The 22884-nt window shown below is 37.1% G+C and overlaps 1 protein-coding gene across 2 annotated transcripts in view; it reads right to left on the reverse strand.

Annotated features, from left to right (window-relative positions):
* Positions 1-22884, reverse strand: part of KDM4C (lysine demethylase 4C) — a 275997-nt gene that overhangs the window by 70079 nt on the left and 183034 nt on the right. For both annotated transcript variants that reach the window (XM_037373478.1, XM_037373479.1), the window contains exons 16-17: positions 17616-17671; positions 14342-14450 (exon numbers count right to left, since the gene is read on the reverse strand). In XM_037373478.1, coding sequence (XP_037229375.1) covers positions 14342-14450; positions 17616-17671 — 165 coding nt within the window. The remainder of the gene's footprint in view (positions 1-14341; positions 14451-17615; positions 17672-22884) is intronic.

Here is a 22884-nt window from a genome sequence, read left to right on the forward strand (position 1 = left end):
TTGCCACTATGTGTGAGTTTACATGCGGGAAAATGAACTCTCAAAGTAAAACTAAGGGATAGCAGATCTTTTCTGTGACATATTCACTAAACTTTTAGCTCCTACAAGCATGTTTCCCATTAACTTAGCAAGGCACATCCAGTAGAGAGCTGCAAATTTTCAGTTTCTATTTAAAAGCTATCCAACCTCTACTTACGGTAATGAGATAATTTCTACCATGACTAGTTGAAGTAGATGGGATTATTGCAAACAGAAAATTCCTAAGGGCAGAAGAGACTTGTATGATAGTTATCTCAAACGCAACCTTCACAGTGACCGTAGTATTTTTCAGATAGGTGGGGTGTCTTGAAATTATGATGCTGAACTAGAAAATGCATATTATGGGCAGCTCTGACTAGGGTAAGTCTACACTGCAAGTTGTGTTATAGCAGCAGAACTGATTTGCCAGTAAACAGATTTCACTTATAAAAAGACCTCTCACAAGGATAGAAATACACTTCCATGATGGTCTAAAAGCAAAAGGCTTCCAGCCAGTGGACATCTGCAACATAATTCAAGCCTTGTTACTCAAGGGAGATCTGGAATTTCTCCAAAGTCATTTAAGTACTGCCTAGTTGCAAGACTCTAGTTCCTCTGTCATTAAGGAATTGATATTTAATATTGCAGAAGAAAACCAACAAGCTATGGACCAGATGGTTAGCTGAGTATCATACAGAATCAGGAAATACAAGTAGAGTCTTCTATTTGTTCCACTCCCTCCAGCTGTCATTTCTATGGCTAACATTTCTATAGCCTTAACATCAAAGGATAAGGTAGATAGCTAAAAAAGATTAAATGAATGACAAACACAAGACACCACGCAAAAGGCTGGAAGTTCCTGCGTACTAACTATTCCCCAGAAAGTCTTCAAAACAAAGATTCTGTTTGCAATGACTTCTTTATTTAAAGCCCTGTTGAGTTACACTTGTACAAGAACACATCTACTATTACTCTAATGTTCAAAAAGCAGAGGAATATATAATTTCTCAAATCCAGTTTTGGATATTTTGCTCAGCCTCTACTTATGTTCATGTATCTTTATCTCTGCCCAGTTTCACAAAGGTAAATTGTATGCAATACGAAGTTAGCACATTCGTTACTCGTTTTATGACTTTACACCAATTTATGTGTGATTTTGTTATGGCACCTTTGGACACCTGACCTTCTCTACTGAAAAAACAGATAATAACACTGGCTGTCCACCAAGAGAACTTCCTGTCATATAGTGTCACTCTGTAACATACAGGCTACTAGAGAAACTGGAACATGATGTAGGCTGCAGTGCCATCATTATGATGTTGACATCGTTTTATGACTTATGTTTGTCAGACTTGGACAGTGCACTCTCTCAGCTTGCCAAGTGCCCTGCTGTGATAAGGTGCAAGGAATAAGTAAGCTGCTTAAGTTCAGAGCTGACAAGACAGATGTAATGCTTGCTGGTAATGAAAACAACATATAGCCATTGCTGAAGACCACACAGTTAAACATTCTGGATGTGCTCAGCAAATGATCTCACACCACTATGTATATAGCAGAAAATAGGCCACTCCTCTAGAGACAAAATGTTGTTCTCTGTCATTTGGGATAATTTAAGACACTCATCTATAGTTCAAGCTGTCACTATCTAAGAGACCATACCTTCTTCTGACAATAACAGGATGCAAAACAAAATCACAGGATGAAATAAATTACTGTTAACAGAGCTACACAGTAAACAAAGGGAGGACAAATCATTAGACTCTAAAAGCATGTGCCATTTTTTCTCTAATAAAACTTAACAGATGCTTCATACTTTTTCTTGGAAACTGCATATACAGAAAGCTCACAGAGCTACTTAACTCATGGGAAAAGGTAATACATGGTAGCAGTTTAGCAATCATTCTCTGCTCTTTAAAATTAACATTAACTTGAGTTACTTCAAATCCCCAGAATTTTCTGCTCAATTCAACTTACTACTTTCTCCAGCAGCTCCTTACAAATATTATTTCAAATAGCAATCAGCTTCCTAAAGGAGAAATAATATCTGTTCATATAGACAGGTACTCAAGCTTCTAACCTGAACTGGACCTTTTTCACTTCAGGGAACAGCTCTGACAATAATGTTCCAAGAACCACCATAGCAATACCTTGTGGCAGAGAACGAGAGAATGACAGTAAAAAAGTGGCTTAAAGTACTAAACATCCAAATTTAACCTCTGAAAGCTAAACATTCTCACTGAACAGAGTTTCCAAGTATTCTCAATTATGTCCAAATAACTAATTTAGAAATTACTTATCATTCTAGCCTTAAAACACACCAAATCCATAAAACAGCAGGTAGCACAAGTAACAAGCAGAAGGAGCTGGAAGCAGCTCTGCAGCTGGAAAGCTATGATCTAATCACTGTCACTGAAACTTGGTGGGACAAATCACATGGCTGAAGCGCTGCAAACAAGGGCTACAAAATGATCAGAAAGGACAGGCAAGGAAGGAGATGTTGCCCTCTATTTAAAAGAGTGGACTGACTGCACAGAGCTATCTCTGAAGAACAGTAATGAACAGGTTGAGACCTTATAAGTAAAAATCAGGGGCCAAGCCAACAAAAGGAACTTCATGGTTGGTGCTTATTACTGGCCACCCGATCACGAGGACGCTGATGATGAAGACTTCTTACTTCAGCTGCAGGAAGCCCCACACTCACAGCCTCTGATCCAGCTTGGGGACTTCAGTCACCCTGACAGCTGCTGGAAAAGCAGCACAGCAAGCTCTAAGCAGTCCAGAAAACTCTTGGAGAGCATCGAAGATAATTTCTTAATCCAGGTGACAGACAGCCCCGCATAGGAGAAGTGTTACTGGACCTGTTGCTTACCAACACAGATGAACTAATTACAGAAGTCAAGACCAGTGGCAGCCTGGGCTGCACTGACCATTCCCTGGTAAAATTCACAACCTCGAGGGATACGGGCCAGGTGAAGAGTCAAGACCTTGAATTTTAGGAGAGTGAACTTTCAGTTGTTTAGGGAATTACAGGATGGGACCCCCCGGGACACTGCCCCCAGGGATAAAGGAACAGAACAGAGCTGGCAGCTCCGTAAGGACATTTGTCTTACAGCCCAAGGGCTCTCAATTCCCATGTGTGAGCAATCAGGCAAGGAGTGCAGGAGACCAGCATGACTGAGTAAGGACCTCCTGGTCAAGTTAAAGCATCAGAAGGAAACGCACAGGCACTGGAACCAGGGACACGTACCCTGGAAAGAATATAGGGGCACTGTCTGGATGTGTAGGGATAGGATTGGGAAAGCCAAGGCACAGCTGGAGCTGAATTTGGCATGGGATGCAAAGAATAATAAGAATGGTCAGAAGGTTGGTCAGAAAAGGAAGATTAAAGAAAAATGCACCCACCCACCCCTTCTTTTCTCTGCTCCCACAAACGAGACAGAAGTACTAGCGACAACCGATACGGAGAAGGCTGAGGGACTCAACAGATTTTCTGCCTCAGTTTCCAATGGTAATCATCCCACATCTCTCAAGTCCTTGAACTTCAAGGCAGGGACCGAGGGAATGAAGTCTCTCCCACTGTAAGAGAAAACCAGGTTCAAGCTCTCCTGAGGAACCTGAATATACATAAGGCCATGAGACCCAATGAGATGCATCCCAGGGTCCTGAGGGAATAGACTGAAGGTACCAAGCCACTCTCCACAGTATCTGAAAAGTCATGGCAGACAGGGAACGTCCCCAGTGACTGGAGGAAAGGGAATATTGCACCCTTCTTTAAGAAGGAGGAAGAGGAAGACCCTGGGAATTACTGACCAGTCAGACTCACCTCAGTGCCCAGTATGTCATAGAACACAGACTCCCAGAAGACATGTCAAAATATATGGAACACAGAGAGGTGACTGGAGACAGACAGCACGGCTTCACCAAGGGCAAATTATGCCTCATTAATCAAGTAGTCTTCACTATCAGTGGACAAGGGAAGAACTACAGATGTCATCTACCTAGACTTCTGTAAGGCCTTTGATATGGTCCCCCACAATCTTCTTGCTGCTAAATTGGAGAGACATGGGTTCAATGGATGGACTATCAGATGGATAAAGAATTGGCTGGATGCCACATCCAAAGAATTACAGTAAATGGCTCGATGTCCAAGTGGAAACAAGTAATGAGTGGTGTCCCTCAAGGGTCCATACTGGGACCAGTACTATTTCATAATCTTCCACGACAGAGATAGTGGAACTGAGTGGACCCTCAAAAAGTTTGTAGAGGACACCAGGCTGAGTGGTGCAGCTGATACGCTAGAGGGATGGGATGCCATGTAGATAGACTCTGACAGCCTTAAGAAGTGAGCCCATGTAAGCCTCACAAAGTTCAACAAGGTCCTGCACTTGGGTTGGAGCAGTCTCAAGTATCAATACACACCGGGGGATGAACAGATTGAAAGCAGCCCTGCGTAGAAGGACTTCAGGATACTGGTGGATGAAAAATGGGGCATGAGACAGCAACGAGCCCAGAAAACAATCATATCCTGGGCTGCAGGGATGAGGGAGGGAATTTTCTCCCTCTGCTTCACTCTTATAAGAGTAGCCCCAGCTGCAGTACTGCTTCCAGCTCTGGGGTCCCCAGCACAAGGCAGACATGGACATGCTACAGCAGGTCCAAGACAAAAATTATCAGATGGATGGAACACCTTTCCTGTGAAGAAAGGCTGAGAGAGTTGGGGTTGTTCAGCCTGGAGAAGAAGAGGCTTCGGAGAGACCTTATTGTGGCCTTTCAATATTTAAAGGGGGCTTATAAGACAGACAGGGAAAGACTTTTTACCAGGCCCTGTATTGACAGGACAATGGGCAACAGTTTTAAACTGAGGGAGGGTAAGTTTAGAATGGATAAAAGGAAGACATTTTTTACAATGAGTGTGGTGAGGAACTGGAATAGGCTGCCCAGAGAAGCTGTGAGTGCCTCATCACTGGAAGTGTTCAAGGTCAGGCCGGATGGGGCTTTGAGCAACCTCATCTATTGAAAGATGTCCCTGCCCATGGCAGGGGGTTTGGACTAGATGATCTTTAAGGGTCCCTTCCAACCCAAAGCATTCTACGATTCTGTGAGTCTAGATGACATAAAACTGTGGGGACTTTAAAGCAACAGAAGTATAATGAAGGGATATATAAGCACCCACTGATGTTGAGGAATATTGGTTTTTTATAGAATCATAGAATCATTTACGTTGAGAAAGACCTTTAAGATCATGGAGTCCAACCACTAACCTAACACTGCCAAGTTCACCACTAAACCATGTCTCCAAGTGCCACATCTACACGTCTTTTAAATACACCCAGGGATGGTGACTCAACCACTTCCCTGGGAAGCCTGTTCCTGTGCTTGACAATCCTTTCAGTGAAGGAATAATCAACCTAAACCCCGCCTGGCATAACCTGAGGCCATTTCCTTTTGTCCTATTGCTTGTTACTTGGGAGAAGAGGCCTACCCCCAACTGCCTACAACCTCCTTTCAGATATTTGTAGGGATTAATAAAGTCTCCCCACCGTCTCCTTTTCTTCAGGTTAAATCACCCCACTTCCCTCAGCTGCTCCTCATAAAGGTGGCCTCACCAGTGCCCAGTGCAGGGGGACAGTCCCTTCCCTTGCCCTGCTGGCCACACTGCTCCTGACACAAGCCAGGGTGCTGCTGGCCTCCTTGGCCACCTGGGCACACTGCTGGCTCATGCCCAGCCGGCTGCCGACCAGGACCCCCAGGCCCTTTTCCACTGAGCAGCTTTAAATTTTAAAATTCTTACTTATGTAATGTGTAAATAGTCAACAGGATACAAAAATTTATTCAAAACTCCCTAAGACTTATGGATACTAAAAAGGTACATTTCTAGAAGATTGAAAATACACCCTAATGGTGTATTAACTTATAAATCAAACTGGTAATAATTGCAGTGATGGTCCAGTTCAAAATAGCTTATCCTGGACACAGAAATGATACAAGATTATGGAAGACTTCTTTCTCTTTTAAAATTGCATTTAAAAATACCTTGGTTTGCTGTGTATTCAATCAGTACGAAAACAATGCAAGCAACAAGGAAACCAAAAACAATAAACGGCCTTTATAGCTTGTGCATGTAGTGATCAGAGATAAGCTTTCCTGGATTACACTGTCTCCAAATTATCTTCTTACAGATACAATCCTGGTATCAGTTTTCTTTCTCCCCATTTCCTAAAACATCATTTAGATTCTGCAACCACTGGACACATTTAATCCTTGCTACTTATTATACTTACATCAGCAGACACATTTCTGCCTCTTTCCTAGCTGTTTTAATTCTCACAATTTTTCTTTCCCCTTATATGTGACATATCATTTTACATACAGAAATGTCTTTCTAGAGAAAAATTTTATATGCAATTAAGCCAAAAAAATCAGGTTCAAAAACCCCCACAGTCTAAATGTTAATTCATAACTAAATCCCGATGTCCACCAGTACCCATTGTTCATCTCTCCCATATATATATAAAAAACATATAGTTTATATATATATATATATAAAAGAACATAAAGTTCTTATATATAAAGGAGATATATATATATATGAACATAAAGTAACTCTTAACAACTTACTGGATCATTGTATTTTCAAAATCTTACACAGATATTAGGTAGTATTTTTCTCAGCAACACAGTGACACCAGTATTAATAACCAAAAAGGTAAAATAAGGCATACAGTGAATTATCAAATACTACAGGGTGTGCAAAGTTCAGATGAATAACCACAGAAGGAGATCCCAATAGGATCTGCTATATTATTGGCCAAATTAGAAGATCTTTCAAATGAATACCAATGAAAAATTAAGCTTTGAGATGAAATACAATCACAAGCCCTTTTTCTCTTTTGGATAAGAAGTATTACTGTCCCCAAATGTTCAAATCATATTTGAAAGTTGACTCTGATCTTTAGGCATGGAAGCACTTTTGAAAACTTTATCATGAGATTTAAATAAACATAGGCCAAAATAAAAGTACATAGCTTCAGCAGTATATATGTTTTTTTACATTTAGAATGTTATAAATTTTTTACTGATGGGAAGTAAAACCACTTAGATAACTTGTAATCCTTGTGTTATTCAGTTGCTGCTTTGCTGTCATCAAATCATTAGAACCATGAGAGCTATTCCATGCTTAACAATGTAGAATACTATCTATGAAATTATTCTTCACTCTCAACCTTATTATTCAATTAAAAACTCAATATTTAATTTAGGTCTTTAATGATATTCACCTCTGGACATCTACCTGTTTAACTTATAAGTTACCTTTCTTACGCAGTCATTGCATTACTGTGCATTAGTTTGTGGGCACAAAAAAGCCACTCATACATGATCTCACTTACGCACTAATACATATTGTATAGACAGAGATGAATGGCAAAACATAGACCTGGCTCTGTCAGACCTACACATCTTATTGTGAACTATAAATTATTAAGATCTTTACAAATTTCAAAGGACTTTTATAGAAAAAAAGAAAAAAACCACATCATTTTCTTGTGCATAGTTCTCTGTGCAAGTAAAAAGATACTCAGAGAACTAACTAACATTTTAAACACTCTGCTTTCATTCTTACAGACATGTCCATATCTTCAGACATTATTTACAGTCATGCATATCTAACATTTTGGTATCTTTCATAAGACTTGATAGTGGTACCACTGCAAGATACAAATATAACTGTTTGCAATAGGATCTGTTCATCGTAGCAAATTAGTGTAACAGTAAGTACTATACAGCCAGCAATGTACATTCTTCTAACATACTTATTAAAAATCTTATGAATGCTGTAACTAAAGCATCAACACTAAATCGTATTTTGTACATGATTTTAATGAGTTACTACAATTTTAATGAATTTTATATTGCACTGATCAACTATTGCATCATTTTTAGTTTTAACTTTTAAAATCAAAAAGTGTGCTGTTTAAAGCTATTTCATTAACAGTTTCATAACTGCTAATGAAATTAACATAACTAGTAATTTGGAAATACTTTAAAATCTGTCTCAAGATTTCTGTCTACTTTGCTCCCATTGCCTGTGAATGTGTGCAATGAGTTAGTTAATGTGTGAATTTATCTACAGTGTAATGACTCTCCTCAGCTGTTCTTCCACCAATAATTTTGGAAGTGTTGGAAAGTAATCAATACATCTTTGTATTAACAGAAATGCATAGCAATACTGGTATACATCACTACAAGTGTTTCTTTACTCTTTCACAAACTACTGCAATAGTTCTACTACCCCACTTAGTTTAACAAATTAATTTCATTACAAATTAGAACACAGAAGATAAGCAATATCCTCAAATGTCTTTAATCCTTTTTTAGGTTTCATATATCATTAAAATAGAATGACAGGGAGGAGAATATTTGCTCATTCTTTTAAAAGCTCATGCACATTTTTGCCTTGATTCCATTCTTTAGTGGCATACCACAAAGAAACATCTGTATTTTCAGAATTGATGTACCTTTCAATACTATAATCTTTGGCTTTCAAGCTCACTATTATTTGCCTTCAGGTGCAAATTTTAAACTGTATAGGCTTCTAAAAAGAACTTTATGGCTTCAGCCAGATACTGAAAGGCTTGTAGATCAGTCATCATCACAGTGTAAATTTCTTTTCAAAATAATGTTCCTCACTCAGAGTACACTTGTGCTTATACTCGGTTCACTTGTCAAATACAAATTTGAGGTCATCAAAACCTTCAGGGCAACTTCAGCTATTCCAAAACTCATTTTCTACCTCTATTTTGTTGGAGAAATAGGATTTCAAATGTAAAAAATAATAGGAAACTCTACAGATGAAGAAACAATGGCATCTTGTGTGCATGCTTCAGTACAGCATTGCAGTGACTGCCTGTAAGGACAGTCACTCCAGTACCCAAGCATTTTAAAACATTTAAAATACCAAAAGCAGATAACATACTTTGCTTTTGAGTTGATATGTATTCTACTCAAAACATTAGTTTAGAATTGACATCTTAAATATACAGGTTTAGGAACAGCTGCTAATGATTCTATTTAAATGTTTATTTTGTTAAAGATGAAATGTTTAAACACTCATTTACAATGTCTACTGTTCATTATAAATTACATGTCTAACAAGGGTAAATGATACTAGGCTCAATATTCCTGCTGTCTTGGATTCCTTGTCCATAGAGTAGTAAGGGCTTTTATTTTATTCTATTTTTAAGTCCTATGCTTTAGTAAAATAGAATAATAGACAAGCAAATTCTTTCTTTTAAAGGCTGAGTTTATGTGTGAGAGGAGTCTGTTTTTTTCATCTCCAGAGACTTTTTCATGCAGCTATAGTTCATACATATAATTAAAGCTGAGTAATTAACACTGTTTTGAAAGCAGAGACTATCTAGGTACTTGGGGAAAAGATTTTCCCTTCCCAAAGTAAAATCGAGTTTTATAGTTGACTTTGACAGACACAGGAATCCACGTTTTCTATGACCCAAAGCCTCATATGAATAAATAGCCAGGGAAAACAGATTTCCAAAAAGCAGGAGTTTACATCCAAGCTTCTCTTGGAGACTTAAGGACATATGGAACAAAACAAAAATAAAATAAATAAAATACATAAAGCTAAGCTCAGTTAGAAACCTAAGCTTTATCTGCTTTGAGTAAACTTAGATGCTGTTAAGCTGTATTGGGATGGAAGCTCACACTACACTCATTCATGGCTTTAGCTCTCCTTCAAACCACAGGCTTGTTCTAAATCGCCACCAGCTGAAACTCTAGATATAGTTTTAGACTAACTGCATGTGGTCCCCCTCCATATCATCACTTCTCACCAACTTTGCCTCCTCTTTATCTGCTCCTAATGTTTTCACTGTGATTAAATCCTACCTAAGCTGGCATTTGTGCATTTCCCATCTTTTCATGTTTGCTCATATGTCTGTTAGAATTAGAGACCACTGGAACAGAGACCATCTGAACTAAGTGTCTGCAAAACAGCTAGCACACTGTAGCTTATGTAAAATATTATTTTAAAACATGATATGGTAAGGCATATCCCCCTCAGCCACTTAATTTTAGAACCTGTGCATAAATATCTGAATTCAACGTTTGTTTCCTAGCTTGATAATCACAAATTGTCATTCCACATGGCTACTGGAACTCAAAGTGTCTGATGGATGTGACCATCCCAGCTGAATCTAAAATAAAGGAAAAAAGCCTGACTCTCTGACAAAATAAACCAGGACAATCTCATTCTCCCAGTCACATAAGTTTCAAAAAAAAAGAAAAGGTATAGTCACAGAGAGGTAAAGTGGAGAAACTACAGGTTATAGAGTCTTTGTGGGATGCACTCTACACTGAGGTTGCCTGGGAGGCCTTTTACTTTCACATTAAAGTCAGCTGGAGTCCCCAAAAATATAAGTGATGATACAACCTGTTTTATTTCAACACAGAATGTATCACATTCTTTTCTTTCGCATTCCCCTATGAAAGACAAAGCACCAAAATCTTCTATTACTATTGATTTAGACTGTTTTCATCCCCTAACATTAAAGAACAACTTTCAAGAGAATTAATTTTTAATGAACATTTCACTGTCACTAAAATTTTCAGCAATAATGGAACATGGCACATAAAAGAACTTGGCACATAAAAAAACTAGGGAAATATGAAAACATTTTGGCATTCTATAAAAACTCACTAACTTGCAGACATGAAATAGTTTCATAAAACAATTTTAAATCTGTGAGCTACCGTAAGTATAATACAAATATTGATTTTTACTCTGGAACAGATGAGTATATACTGAATGTTTAATAACGGAAATATTAACAGGAAACACAATGATTCCAACCCAAAATGTCTACTGAATGAAAACTATTTAACAGCGATCAGTATACATACTAGCCAAGCAATAATAACCAGCCTACAAATATGCTCATGTTTGCACAGACTTTATTTGTCAAAAATAAAACATTGACTTTGTATTTCCTTTGATACTCATTTGTAGATGCTACACTAAAAATGTCAGGTCAGCCTCTACATATCTCTGAAAACAGTAGATGTTCTGCTTATATGGGTTTCCTACCATTTCAGAGAGAGAGGGGTGAAGGGAGGGGCGGGGGGGTGTGGTGGAGAAAAGGAGGAGAGGGCAGAAGCTGGAGGATGGGGATAGAAAGAGAAATGTTTTAAACAACTAGAACTATTTGCTTCTACATTGTAAGACATTGTAAGATCTAGTTCTGGTATGGTTGCACACTAGAATGTGAACTATTCTGTTGTATTTGTTTTCCATTGCTTTCTGCTCAATTAAAAAAAAAAATCATCAGAACACCTCCCAAGTATTGTAAAGGAGAAATGGCATAGTAGGATATCCCAGATTTATTAGCTATCCTGCGCTTTAACATAAAAAGCATTATAAAGACAGGCTCAAAAATCTATTTTTTTTAAAAAATTATTGCTTGTGAAGGCTTAATACCAAAAATGTACAAAACTTGCCTTTGCTTATACAATGAATACTCTCTGGCTTAGAATGATGGAGACTGGTGAACAAAGACATGCTTAACCTAACAAACAGGATAGCTGTGAAGCAAGAATTGGCTGATGAAAAGCAGTATTGGCGATCCTCACAATTTCAAAGGGGAAGACTGGCCTGAATCAATTCCTCACAGACTCACTGAGCTACTGTCAAAGTGTGAATCACTCAGCAGGCTTTTACAGAAGTTAACAGCAAGACAGATGGTATCAGCTGTCTACTCCAAATAACACAGTATACAATAATGGAGAGGAATGAAAGGTAAGAATGGCAGTGGGGCCAAGTGGGGGGAAGAAGGGACCAGAATTCCTAGAGAAAGAAACAGAGTTAATTTGAATATAATTCCTGGGGTTCCCTTGATACAAAAGAACACAATGTCAGTGGGTATAAGAGCATAAGTGTTATTCAGTAGCATCAACAATCGGGAAACAAAGACTAACATAAGGATCACATTTGCTTTGAGAATGATGTGGCATATATACACAGTGTTATTGACAGCAATCTCTTTGGAGAAGTAGGAACCCCATGTTTCAGAAAACTAGAGAAATAATATACCAAAAAGAATCTTATACACAAGGCTACAAACTATCCATACAATTCCATCTCATATCTATTTTTATTAAATATTTTTTTAAAGAATACAGAATATTACAATGTTATTCAGGAGACTTAGTTTAGCTAGCATGTTCACTGTTAAACAGAAACTGTAAAACCATCAGGTACAGCAACTTATTTGAAACAAAAGCCCAAATTTAAAAGCAGACAGACTGCTGGTGGTTGTAGAGCAGATTTTTCACTGCCCCTTTACCCAAGGAGCAGCATTTCATTGGTCTATTGACATTAAATCATTATTGAGCCTTTTGAAATGGTCCAACTGCCTACTTCTCTTAAATCAGTACAAGCCTAGCTATTTCATTACAAATTCAATGTCAGAAACTTAGTCTTGGAAAAGTAAGGTTTAATGAGCCAAACCAGGATTATAGTGCTTCCTAGCCTCACAGTAAGGCTGTCCACTACCTGCAGCAATAGTGCATTTATGGCTGTTATAAAGTACCAGGCCTCTCATTTTTTACTGTATTCAGCTGAGCTCCTTCATCACAACATTCAATTCCACTCAAACGTATAAACTCTTTTACTTTAAAAACAGCATTAAGGAAAGCAAGTACTGTATTTCTAAACATTCACGGACTCACAGGGGACCAAAAGGATATATACAGCTTAATACAATCTGTAGTGTTTAAATGTCATTTCGCATTGAAGAAGGCTTCAAGAACTGAAAAAGCACTAAGGACTATAAGCAGTCTTCTATCAATTGAGGGAAAGAACAGAAGAAAAAGCTCTCAGTTCCAAAAAACTGATAAGCATAGTAAACACAGTTGCTTCATATTCAGCATAAATGACCTAGGAATTGTAAATCATGTAACTTCACAAATTTTGGCTCCATAACTTCATAATCAACAATTTAAAATTAATCTAAGTTTCTTTAAAAGACTCCCATTACTCTTACACAGCTGAAGTCACGGACAGTCCAGATAATTAATTTCAACATCTGGTAAATTAAACATTTCTGTGTTTTCAACCCCTGAATTAACAATTTCCAATCACACACATGTCTGTGACTGTTTAAGATCCTCAAAAAGTAAGAATGAAAATATTAAGTTATTTCTCAGTGCTTCTACTGGTTTTATTTTCGGATTAGGAAGAAATCTTTTTATGAAAAGTTATATACACCCTTCAGAAATGTGGTTTTCATTATTTTTAAAAAGACATGTGAAAACAAAATAAAATTTTGAACAAAAATTTAGAACAGAACACCATTTGAAGGACAGGCTATCAATTTAAACCACTCAAAGTTGCACCTCCACATTTAGAAATACAGCTACAAAACACACAAAAATGTAATGAATTAAATAAAATAAAAATGTAATGAAAAGTTCAAAACGAGCAAGTACAAGGTCAGGTAGACCAAGAACCACTCTGGCAATAGTGTAGGGCACATCTGGGAAATTTATGGTATCTTTTCCCTAAGATTTTGAATGGGCTAGTAATCACTTTCTATCAGATGACACCACAGTGATGCACATGCTGACAAATTAATTCTCACATAACACAGCAGTGACAATACTCTTATTTCGCATTTATGCATATCTTCTGCTTGTGTACCTCAACCTTCACTGTTATTCTAGACATAACGCAGGGTGCAACTGTTTAGTAGCTGCACTTTTATTTATGTTTTGCAACAGCTTCTGAAATTCCTCAGAAAGAGGCTTTTTTCCATCCAATATAATGTCTTTTGTGCCCATTTTTCAACACTCAGATGGTAAAGATTTCATGTAAAAAGCCCAGATCATACATCCTTTAACCTTCATAAATAGCTCCTTGAGGCAGAAATACATCATAGAAAGACCCCACAAACATGTACACTGTGATATTCCCAGTCTGTCTGGGTTTCAACACTTTCATCACCAACACAATTCCAAAACTGAAACTTTCACAGCTGACACTGCTCAAGTTTGCTATTCTTCTTTTGGGAGAGGACAGGTTCAAACTTCTTTTAATAAAATAACAAAAGCTAGTAACAGTGTTAATGAATTGCCATTATATGTCAAAAAGCCCAACTGGATAAACCCCTGGTTATTTATCTCTTGCATTAAACATGATTTACTGCTCTGTACCTGGCAATAACCATCACAATCCCGATTTTTAATATATGTAAAATATTGGAACACCATAATAGCAAAGAATATGTAACACATACATGAATATACGACTCACCAATTTTAATCTTTGCAAAGGTATTCTGGTAGTGTCTATCGGAGTTCGTTCTGCGACATTACCAAATTTGACTTCTGGGATGGCAATTGCACATATTACATGTGCCCACCTGTGAAAAGCGACAAGTCAAGAATACTACCAAAAAAACTCAGAGAAATACAAGTGTTTAAAGTATTTTGTTACTTGCTTTCTGTATGTTTTGGGTGTTTTTTTAAATGCAAACACCTGTAGATATTTCCTTATTAGGATTTCCTAAGCTCATTTGAAACATACTTAACAAACCTTACAACACTACCACTTTGTATAAATATAATTTCATACTGGGGTTTATTACAACAATTTTTAAAATATCTTTCATGTTCAGTTTATTAAGGACAAAGATTTTGTATTCGTGCTATCCAGGTATATATGTAAAGACCACGCTATTTGATACATGTGCAGTTTATTACCTACAGCATTTTGTATTAATATTACTCAGAGCTGAGTAACTATTTCTAGGCCACACACTAGATCACAGCCATGCTTTTATCAAAGTGTAAAACAAGACCTGTTTACAGACACAAAGGCACAGAAGCAGCAACTGATCAGGCTGTGACTGTAATGCCCAACATGAACTGGATCCCCTTTAGCAGTGAAAGCACCTGTCAAGCAACTAAGACCAGTACTTCACCTAAGAATTTGGTGCAACGTCAGGAAGCTTGTCAGACGATGCCGTGTGTTTCCTATACTCACGAGAAAGCACTGCTATATCCTCCAAATGCTGGTTCAATACACAAATCTCAAAATAAGAAAGGCCAAATGAAACTTCAAAAAGTTTGAAATTAATACTGAAAGTGCATATTATATGAAGTAAAAGAGAAGGTAATGACATTTTTATTAACCCAAGAGTAGCCTTATGAGACTTCTTCCAAAATCTTTTTCAGGGTAGACTACTAGTATATCTGAAAAAAGGGAAACACTTCCATTCTTTAATTCATATTTGCCTTATTCTTACATGTCTTTCACTGCACATCTTGTCTCATTACCCCATTTGCTCTTTTTTGTAAGCCCTGAATGCTTGCCTCACTCCACTTTCTGTCAATCTCCAGAGACACACTTATATGAGCATCTTAGCAGATTAACATGAATGCAGGCTGGAGCTGAAAGAGATAGAGGGTGATGCAGCAGAACAGAAATAATTTCTCTTTCCTGCATTAGAGTGGTGCTATTTCAATAACTCATCTTTGACAAAAATATCTGGAAAGATATAATATGACACACAGGGACTAAACAAACTGCTGTCATGTGACATTAAAGTTGTATTGGCTGAAGTGTGAAATAAGAGCTGTAAGTAAAGATGACATATCAATTAGCAAGTTATAGAGTTCAGCCCAAATAAAAGCAGATAAAGCTTGTAGATCTATCATTTTATTATGGTGACAGTTTTGTTTATGTTCTAACTTACAGAAAAAAGTCCTGCTTTGGGACTTCTTTTTAACTTTTAATAAGAATCTTTTTCTTTTCATTGCTGCCTGCTCACCTGCAAAACTACATTGTCTTATCATCTAAGCTTTATGGGGCAGAAATGCTATAAATAAAATGCCTCTTCAATAAATCTTCACCCAAACCTTTATACTCTGGCATCTCTCAACCTAACAGACTCAAAGGAATTGCTGTATTCTGCTGAAAAGAAGGAATCTCAGCTCTCCTATATGGCAAATTGTTATCCTCACCACCGCCACCACATTTGATTCATTAGCTTTTAAATCTAATGCTCATCCTATATCTCTAATCGGTATATGAGAGGGAAAGGAGGGAAGGAAATGCACATGTTGGATTTTACACTTGTTGGAGAAAAAAAGACACATTTGGAACATACTCTTCCAAAAACTCACAAGTTCAAAAAGGCAGCTAATGGTGAAAAGCAGATGAAAGACTCAACAATGTGCAGCAACTGTAAGGTGTTACGGAAACAGGAAAACAAGAGTTGAATAATTTCTACAGAACACTCATTTCATAAATCTGTAACAGTAACCTACAAAGGGATATAATGCAAAACCAAATACTTTAAGTATAGTTATGCAGAGAAAGTCGCTTTTTGTAAACTTCTGTGGATTTTTTTCCTATTAATAAAACTTACAAAACATTTAAAACATTTAATTGACCTACAAAACAGATGTATGTATTATCAAAGATGCAACATGCACTCTATCAGCAGCAAATACCAAAAGGGCATAATAAATTCTATTGATGTGACACTTTTGTTTGGTTCATTTTGGGATTTTTTGTTGTGTTAGTGACAAAAGCAAGTATCAAATTTAGGGGAGTTTGAAAAAACAGAACTAAAAAGCAGCTAGAGTTCTTATGTGTTGGTCAAAACCTCCATTAAAATGGTTACAATATTAATGCTTTCTGAAGGTAAGATCTGGCCTGCGAGTTTCACATAAAACCTCCCGATGACAATTTCCAAGGGCCATATAACCAAATGCAAATCACTGATAAATAAATTCTTGCCTGTTAAGTGGAAAGAATGTGGCAACTAGATCATCTCTTATCACTAAGGGTTAAAGGGTTAAACCAAAGGGTTAAAGAAAGAGATCTACTTGATATTGCAAAGTTACTAAAATAATTAATTCTGAGAATAGTCAAAACACACAAAGACTCTTCCACTTTGGGACTTGAAAAAATATTAAGCTGCAACATTTTGCATTTTATCTGGTAGCGTTATTTGCTATAGTGTTCTGCCATCCAAGTAGAAAGCAAAATACGGATGCTATTAATAACATAATGTAACAATACTATTTTTGACAGTGTATGATAGAAGTGTATTTATGGAAACACACTTCAAAACCTAAACTTATTTCAGTATGATTCAAATTAATTAAAAATACTGTTTCTGAAGTTCAAAGGTACTGTATTAAACTCCGTAATGGAAATTTCTAGAATCAAAGAAGAAAATACACTTCACTGTTTGATAAGACAAACAATGAAAAATGACAAATAAGCAAACAATGACAAATGAGCTCTCATTTACTTCGTTTACACAAAGGCCAGCAGAACAATATTTGGAACAAGTAACTGTGCAAATACTAAAACAAATGTACATTTTAGCATGTAACTATTTCACAAAATGCCAGTGGCACATTTCAGTAGTAGTAATCTTAATTCTGCAACAATTCAGCTTAAAGGGACACTCTCAAGTAATTAGGTTTACAAATGCTTTGTACATCCATGGGCATGGATAGGGGAAAAGTTTAAAACAAGCACATACAATCCCGAAGTATATGTTACTTACTTCTTGTCAGTAGTTTGCTTTAATGCACCACCTCTCAAATTGCAGAGACAACACTCCTAAAAATAAGAATAGTGTAGAAAAAAAGTAAGTTTTCCTGACTGATTACAAATCAGTATTATCCCACTGATCGTTCCCTTTGCTTTTTGGGTGGATCCTTCCCCTTTATTTTTTTTTTTCCCTTGTCCCCTCACAGGAACAGATGAAAAGTTTCCAATGTTAGGAGTTTTTTCTTGCTGTCTCCATCTTTCTCTACAAAAAATCAAATGTACCAAATGAAGTCAGGATATACTGTGCCTGTATATCTATCCTCAGAAAGAAAGCTTGTCTCCTGAAACTCTGAAATTTAAAGTTGCCCTTGCAGGAGAAAAAACAAACAAACAAACCCCACCTCAAACTTTCAAAAAAAAAAAAAAACCCACCAAAAAGCACCAAAGAATTGTTATGTAATACTTCAGTCTGATCTCATATTAAAAGTTCCAATAATGAAGATTATCAATGTCTGCCAGAAATCTTAACTGAATGCTTTATTACATTTCCTATGAGAATAACCTTTCCTAACTAAAAAAAATACCTCCTTGTGACAAATGGATTTTCTTTGCAATTCAAGCAAATTTTTTGCTTCACCTACCAAAACCACGGAGAACAGGCAACCTATCCTCTGACATATTATCCTTTTAATATATTTAGTATTATTGTAGAGTTGTGAATAAGAGAATTGAGATTCATTACTTTACCACAAGAGCCTTGGGACGGGACCTAACATGTTCCAGATCACAGTTGCCTTTGTAATAATAAACACTGACTATGAAATCAAGAAATCCATAAAGGCTCAGAATACCAATTCCTTCAGGTATTCAAAGGGGACCAAGCAGGAACAGGTAGTTTCATCACATAAAGAAGAAAAATGGAACATAAGGAGGCTGCTATTGCAGCACTGAGTGGGAGCTTCAGCTTGTATTGTTTACATTTTTTGGTAGCCCCTTCAACAGAGGGAACAGCTCAGATGGGGAAGGACATCACTGTATAGGATTTTTCCATTTGGCTGTTTGGAGAATAAGTAAAACTGTTTCTTCCAAACCCAACATTTGTATTCAATTAGCTGCATCTTTGTGAAGTTCTCTTGCCACATGTTAGGAAACCTGCTCTTGTATCAAGCCCAACACAAGACAGAAGCTCACTGGGGGTGTAGGGGCTGTGGAGAGAACAAGTGAAAGGGAGAACACGGGAAGGAGGAAGGGACGGAGGGGACAGGGATAAAGGGAGGGATGGATGGAAAGAGGAAAAGACACAGGAACAGGAGGTTATTTATTCTCTTTCTCTTCTAGGTGCCCACTCTCTTGACATAAAGTGAAATGGCAGGAACCAGAATAACCCTAATGCTATTTACTCTTCCACTTGTCTGTCAGAGAGAGAACAAGTCAACAAACTTCATGCCATTCTAGACTCACATACCAAATTCATTCTAAGGTACAACCTCCTATTTTAGTTTCAAATCATTACTCTTTGATGACACTATACATAATCAGCCCTCCCTTTCTTATGCATAATTATCTTCCGAATATTTGTTGATTCTTTATCTTAAACTTCTTGGTATACTTTTTGCCAAGCCATATGTACTAAATTCCCTTAACTACTCTTCAAGGTGATTCAAATCATCTTCATGTTCTCCTTCTGTCTGTCGTCCTTCTTTGGATGTCATTAGGGTAACAAGGTGCTGCCATCTACACAGATGTACTCTCAAGCCTTGTGAAAAACCATGACTAACTTTCTTATCCTCATTATATTTTAGTGTGAAAAAAAAATATTATTCAATTAGAAAATTTACAGAACTACATAGTGTGAAGTAAAGACTTTCCTAAACTAGACGCTAAGGAATCATATTATTAAAGCTGTATACACATTAATTCACCATGCTGAAATTACTCTGAAATAATACCATAAAAATTCCACTAAACAGTTAATGGGCACAGTGCACTGTTTCCAGTAAAGTACTATTACAGCTATGGGAAAATTGCTTCTAATTGGCATTCAGGGCTGACAGGCAGCACTTTTATGTGAAAATTACAGCATGAAACAGTCTGCAGATCTTTACAGCTACACGGGAATCCTGAGGACTACCTCAGCACAACCACAGAGTAATCCTACAGCACTGCATCCTCTTCAATGTGATTCATGTTAGAATTTTGCTTACAAAGCAACAGAGGAAAGACCTATTTCTTCAGCTCTTCCTTTGACTGATTTTGACACCCTGAGTGAATAGGTCATCTTTTCTGCTATCAAGTGTTGTTTATAAACAAAGCCTGGCTGCCACCATAGTGAGATACTGACCAACAGAATGGGTCCAACCTGTTAGTTTTATATATGACAGTTGGAGGTGCAAGAAAAAAAAAACCACAGTAAAAACAGATGGGCACAAATCTCCATGACCACATGAGAGTAACAAAATAAATGAGCTATGCAGCACAGAAAATAATACTTAAAATGGAACAGCAATTCAGGAAGAGACAAATACCACAATCTCCTACAAAAGGAGCCATGCAGGACTTCTTGACGATCTGATCCCCAACTCATTTGCAGTTCTGCAGGAGCGTGAAGTTTACAACGTAGAGGTAGAATAATATCTGCAGACTGGGGAAGAGAGCATGAGTCTGACTCAATAGAAATCTCTGCAGGGGAAAAGCTTCATTCTCCATATGCAAATGTAAAAGTTCAGTGGATCTCCACCTGTGCAAACCTTAGGAATATATTTGATTTGAATTGAAGCACTTTCTTCATATTTGCCATAAAAATCCTTTAACTGACTGACTCTCTGTTTTGCAAAATAACAGTGGTTTTTCTCCTATTTTATGAGCTTTGATGTTCTTATGCCAGCTTACTTCGAAACTCATTACTTGAATAATGATGAACTTTTCCTGCTTCTAATAGGTATTTTTTACTTTTAAGAAAGACCCTAATCTTATCATCTGTTGTGGAACTTATTAATGCAACTACAGAGTCTCCAAGGCCCTAAAGATAAATTAAGCTACAACAGCACAGGGAGAGACTTTATATAAGATGACGTTGCTAACAAGTTCTTTCTGAAGGTATACTGTCTCTTAAGTGCTGTAAAAACAATGACTTGTGAATTTGGCACTGCAAGAGACATAAGTCATAATCCTTACCTACTAACTGCAGAGCTTTCATACTAGCTTAACAAAAATAAAAATAAAAAGAGGGGGGACAAAAAAGGAGGGGGCCGGGGAGGCAGCCCAGAGAAAAGAGAAAGGTGTTGTAAATATCCTCATTACCAGCTAGAAACAGATGAAAGATTTTCTTTAGTCAGGACCTATAGGAACCAAATTAAAAATCCCTTCTCAAAAACCTCCTGTACAAACCTTTGTTAAGTAGATAGTGGTGACAGGTAGTAATTGTTCAGCGTCTGCTGGGTACAAGCTATAACAACTCAGGCCCATAAGAGCTAGAAAATTTCACCAGTGTTCACAGCAAACCTAGGTGGGAAGGACCACAGACTTAAAGCCCATTAAAGCCATTTTTTAAATCATGCTTGCATTGCAATACGTTGTCCTATATCCATGCAACACGGCTATTACTTTACCTGCACTTTGAACACACTGCAAGCAATGGGGAAAAAAACAACAAAAAAACCCCAAATACAAACACACACAGGGACCTGATATTTAGAAAGAGTCATATTCCTAATACAGGTGTACCTGCCAAGGATGGTAGTGAAATCGCATGTACATAAGCAATTATTACCCATGTTCTTACAGAGAGAGGGAGTGTCTGTGCACCCATGCGTGTCTGCTGTCAGCCTGTGTGTAAAAATCAGGATAGGAATGGACTTCATTATAGACCATCACGTTAGAACATATCCAATCTCTGATTCACTATTACTTTGCAAATCCTTCAAACAAGTAATTTTGTCTTTTGTATTTGCATTAAATAGTAATTTCTTAAGCATATTATTTTACACTTATCTAAATTAAATCTTAGACCATTTTAAATTGCTCATCGCTTAAAAAAATCTCCATAACATTCTGGAATTACAAAAGAAAACTCTTCCAGTATCTGTATAAAGTAAGATGTCTCCGTATAATTCACAAGTTGTAGAAGATTAATGCTTATTTCTTCTTTTAGCTTTTTAGTGGAGATGATGCAATTTTTTCATACCAATACAGATCAGATCCACAGTTACTGGACTAAACACTTCCTCTGGCTTACAATGAAACTGAGTTCTGCAACCAGCATTCCTAAACTGGTTTATTTTTTATTTCTCTGTTTCAGTCACTGCTAGAAACCACAGCTAAAGCCTGAAGTCAATGTGAATCAACCATGCTTCCCTTGGTACATACATCCAAAATATGGATCACCTTTTTTGGAATAGTATACTATTACTCAGGCATAGCTGTATATTAATTATTGTTGCATGGATAAATACCACACAAAACTCAAGTCTGTTCACACTTATTTATATTTTTAAATGAATGCATTTGGTTGTGTCTGAGTACTTTTTACACTTAGCCAAAATTCAAAGTCATATGGACAGGAATGCTTATAAAAAGCAGTTTTCACACTTCTATATTTGCATACTTACTTCATCAGCAATAGCATCCTGTATGAGACAGGAAGCTGTCTGACACAGCAAGGCAACAGAGTTCAGCCAAGCCATAGCAGAGGGATATACAGTAAATCATATAATGGTTATTCTTATGGACAACTGTAAAGATGCCACACATGATTCCCTTTCTTGTTAAACTGCTGTTTCTCCTGTCCTCCAAGACCCTGTAAAGTACAATGGCATCTCCAAAGAATCATACTGATCCAGTTAAATGAAATGTATAACTTATGTCAGTAGATGAAAACAGGGTAAAGTAAAACATGTTATTCCTAATGAATTTTGTCTAACACATTTTCAACAACTTCCTTGTAAAATGTAGTCTCCATAATAAACTTAATCTCTTCCACCTCATTGACATCCCTGCCATCAGGAGATTTTTTTATAACAGCTAACCTGAAGATTCCCTGCTGTAGCTTAAGCCTTTTTCTTTTTAATTCATGTATCATAAACATGAAAAACAGGTTGTTCCTTTCCTTTTGGTCCTTTTCCATCTACAGCCCCTTAGTCAGTTAACTACAACATTTTGATCTACTGTCTTCAGCTGCAGCCATGCTTTCCCCTCTGAAATGCAATGACAGCAAATCCTCAGTGCTGTCAGACAAAGCATGTTTAGTTGATGCATCTTGCATCCCATATCCAGGGAAATGTGTT

Source organism: Falco rusticolus, chromosome Z, assembly GCF_015220075.1.
Source record: "Falco rusticolus isolate bFalRus1 chromosome Z, bFalRus1.pri, whole genome shotgun sequence".
Classification (NCBI taxonomy): Eukaryota; Metazoa; Chordata; class Aves; order Falconiformes; family Falconidae; genus Falco; species Falco rusticolus.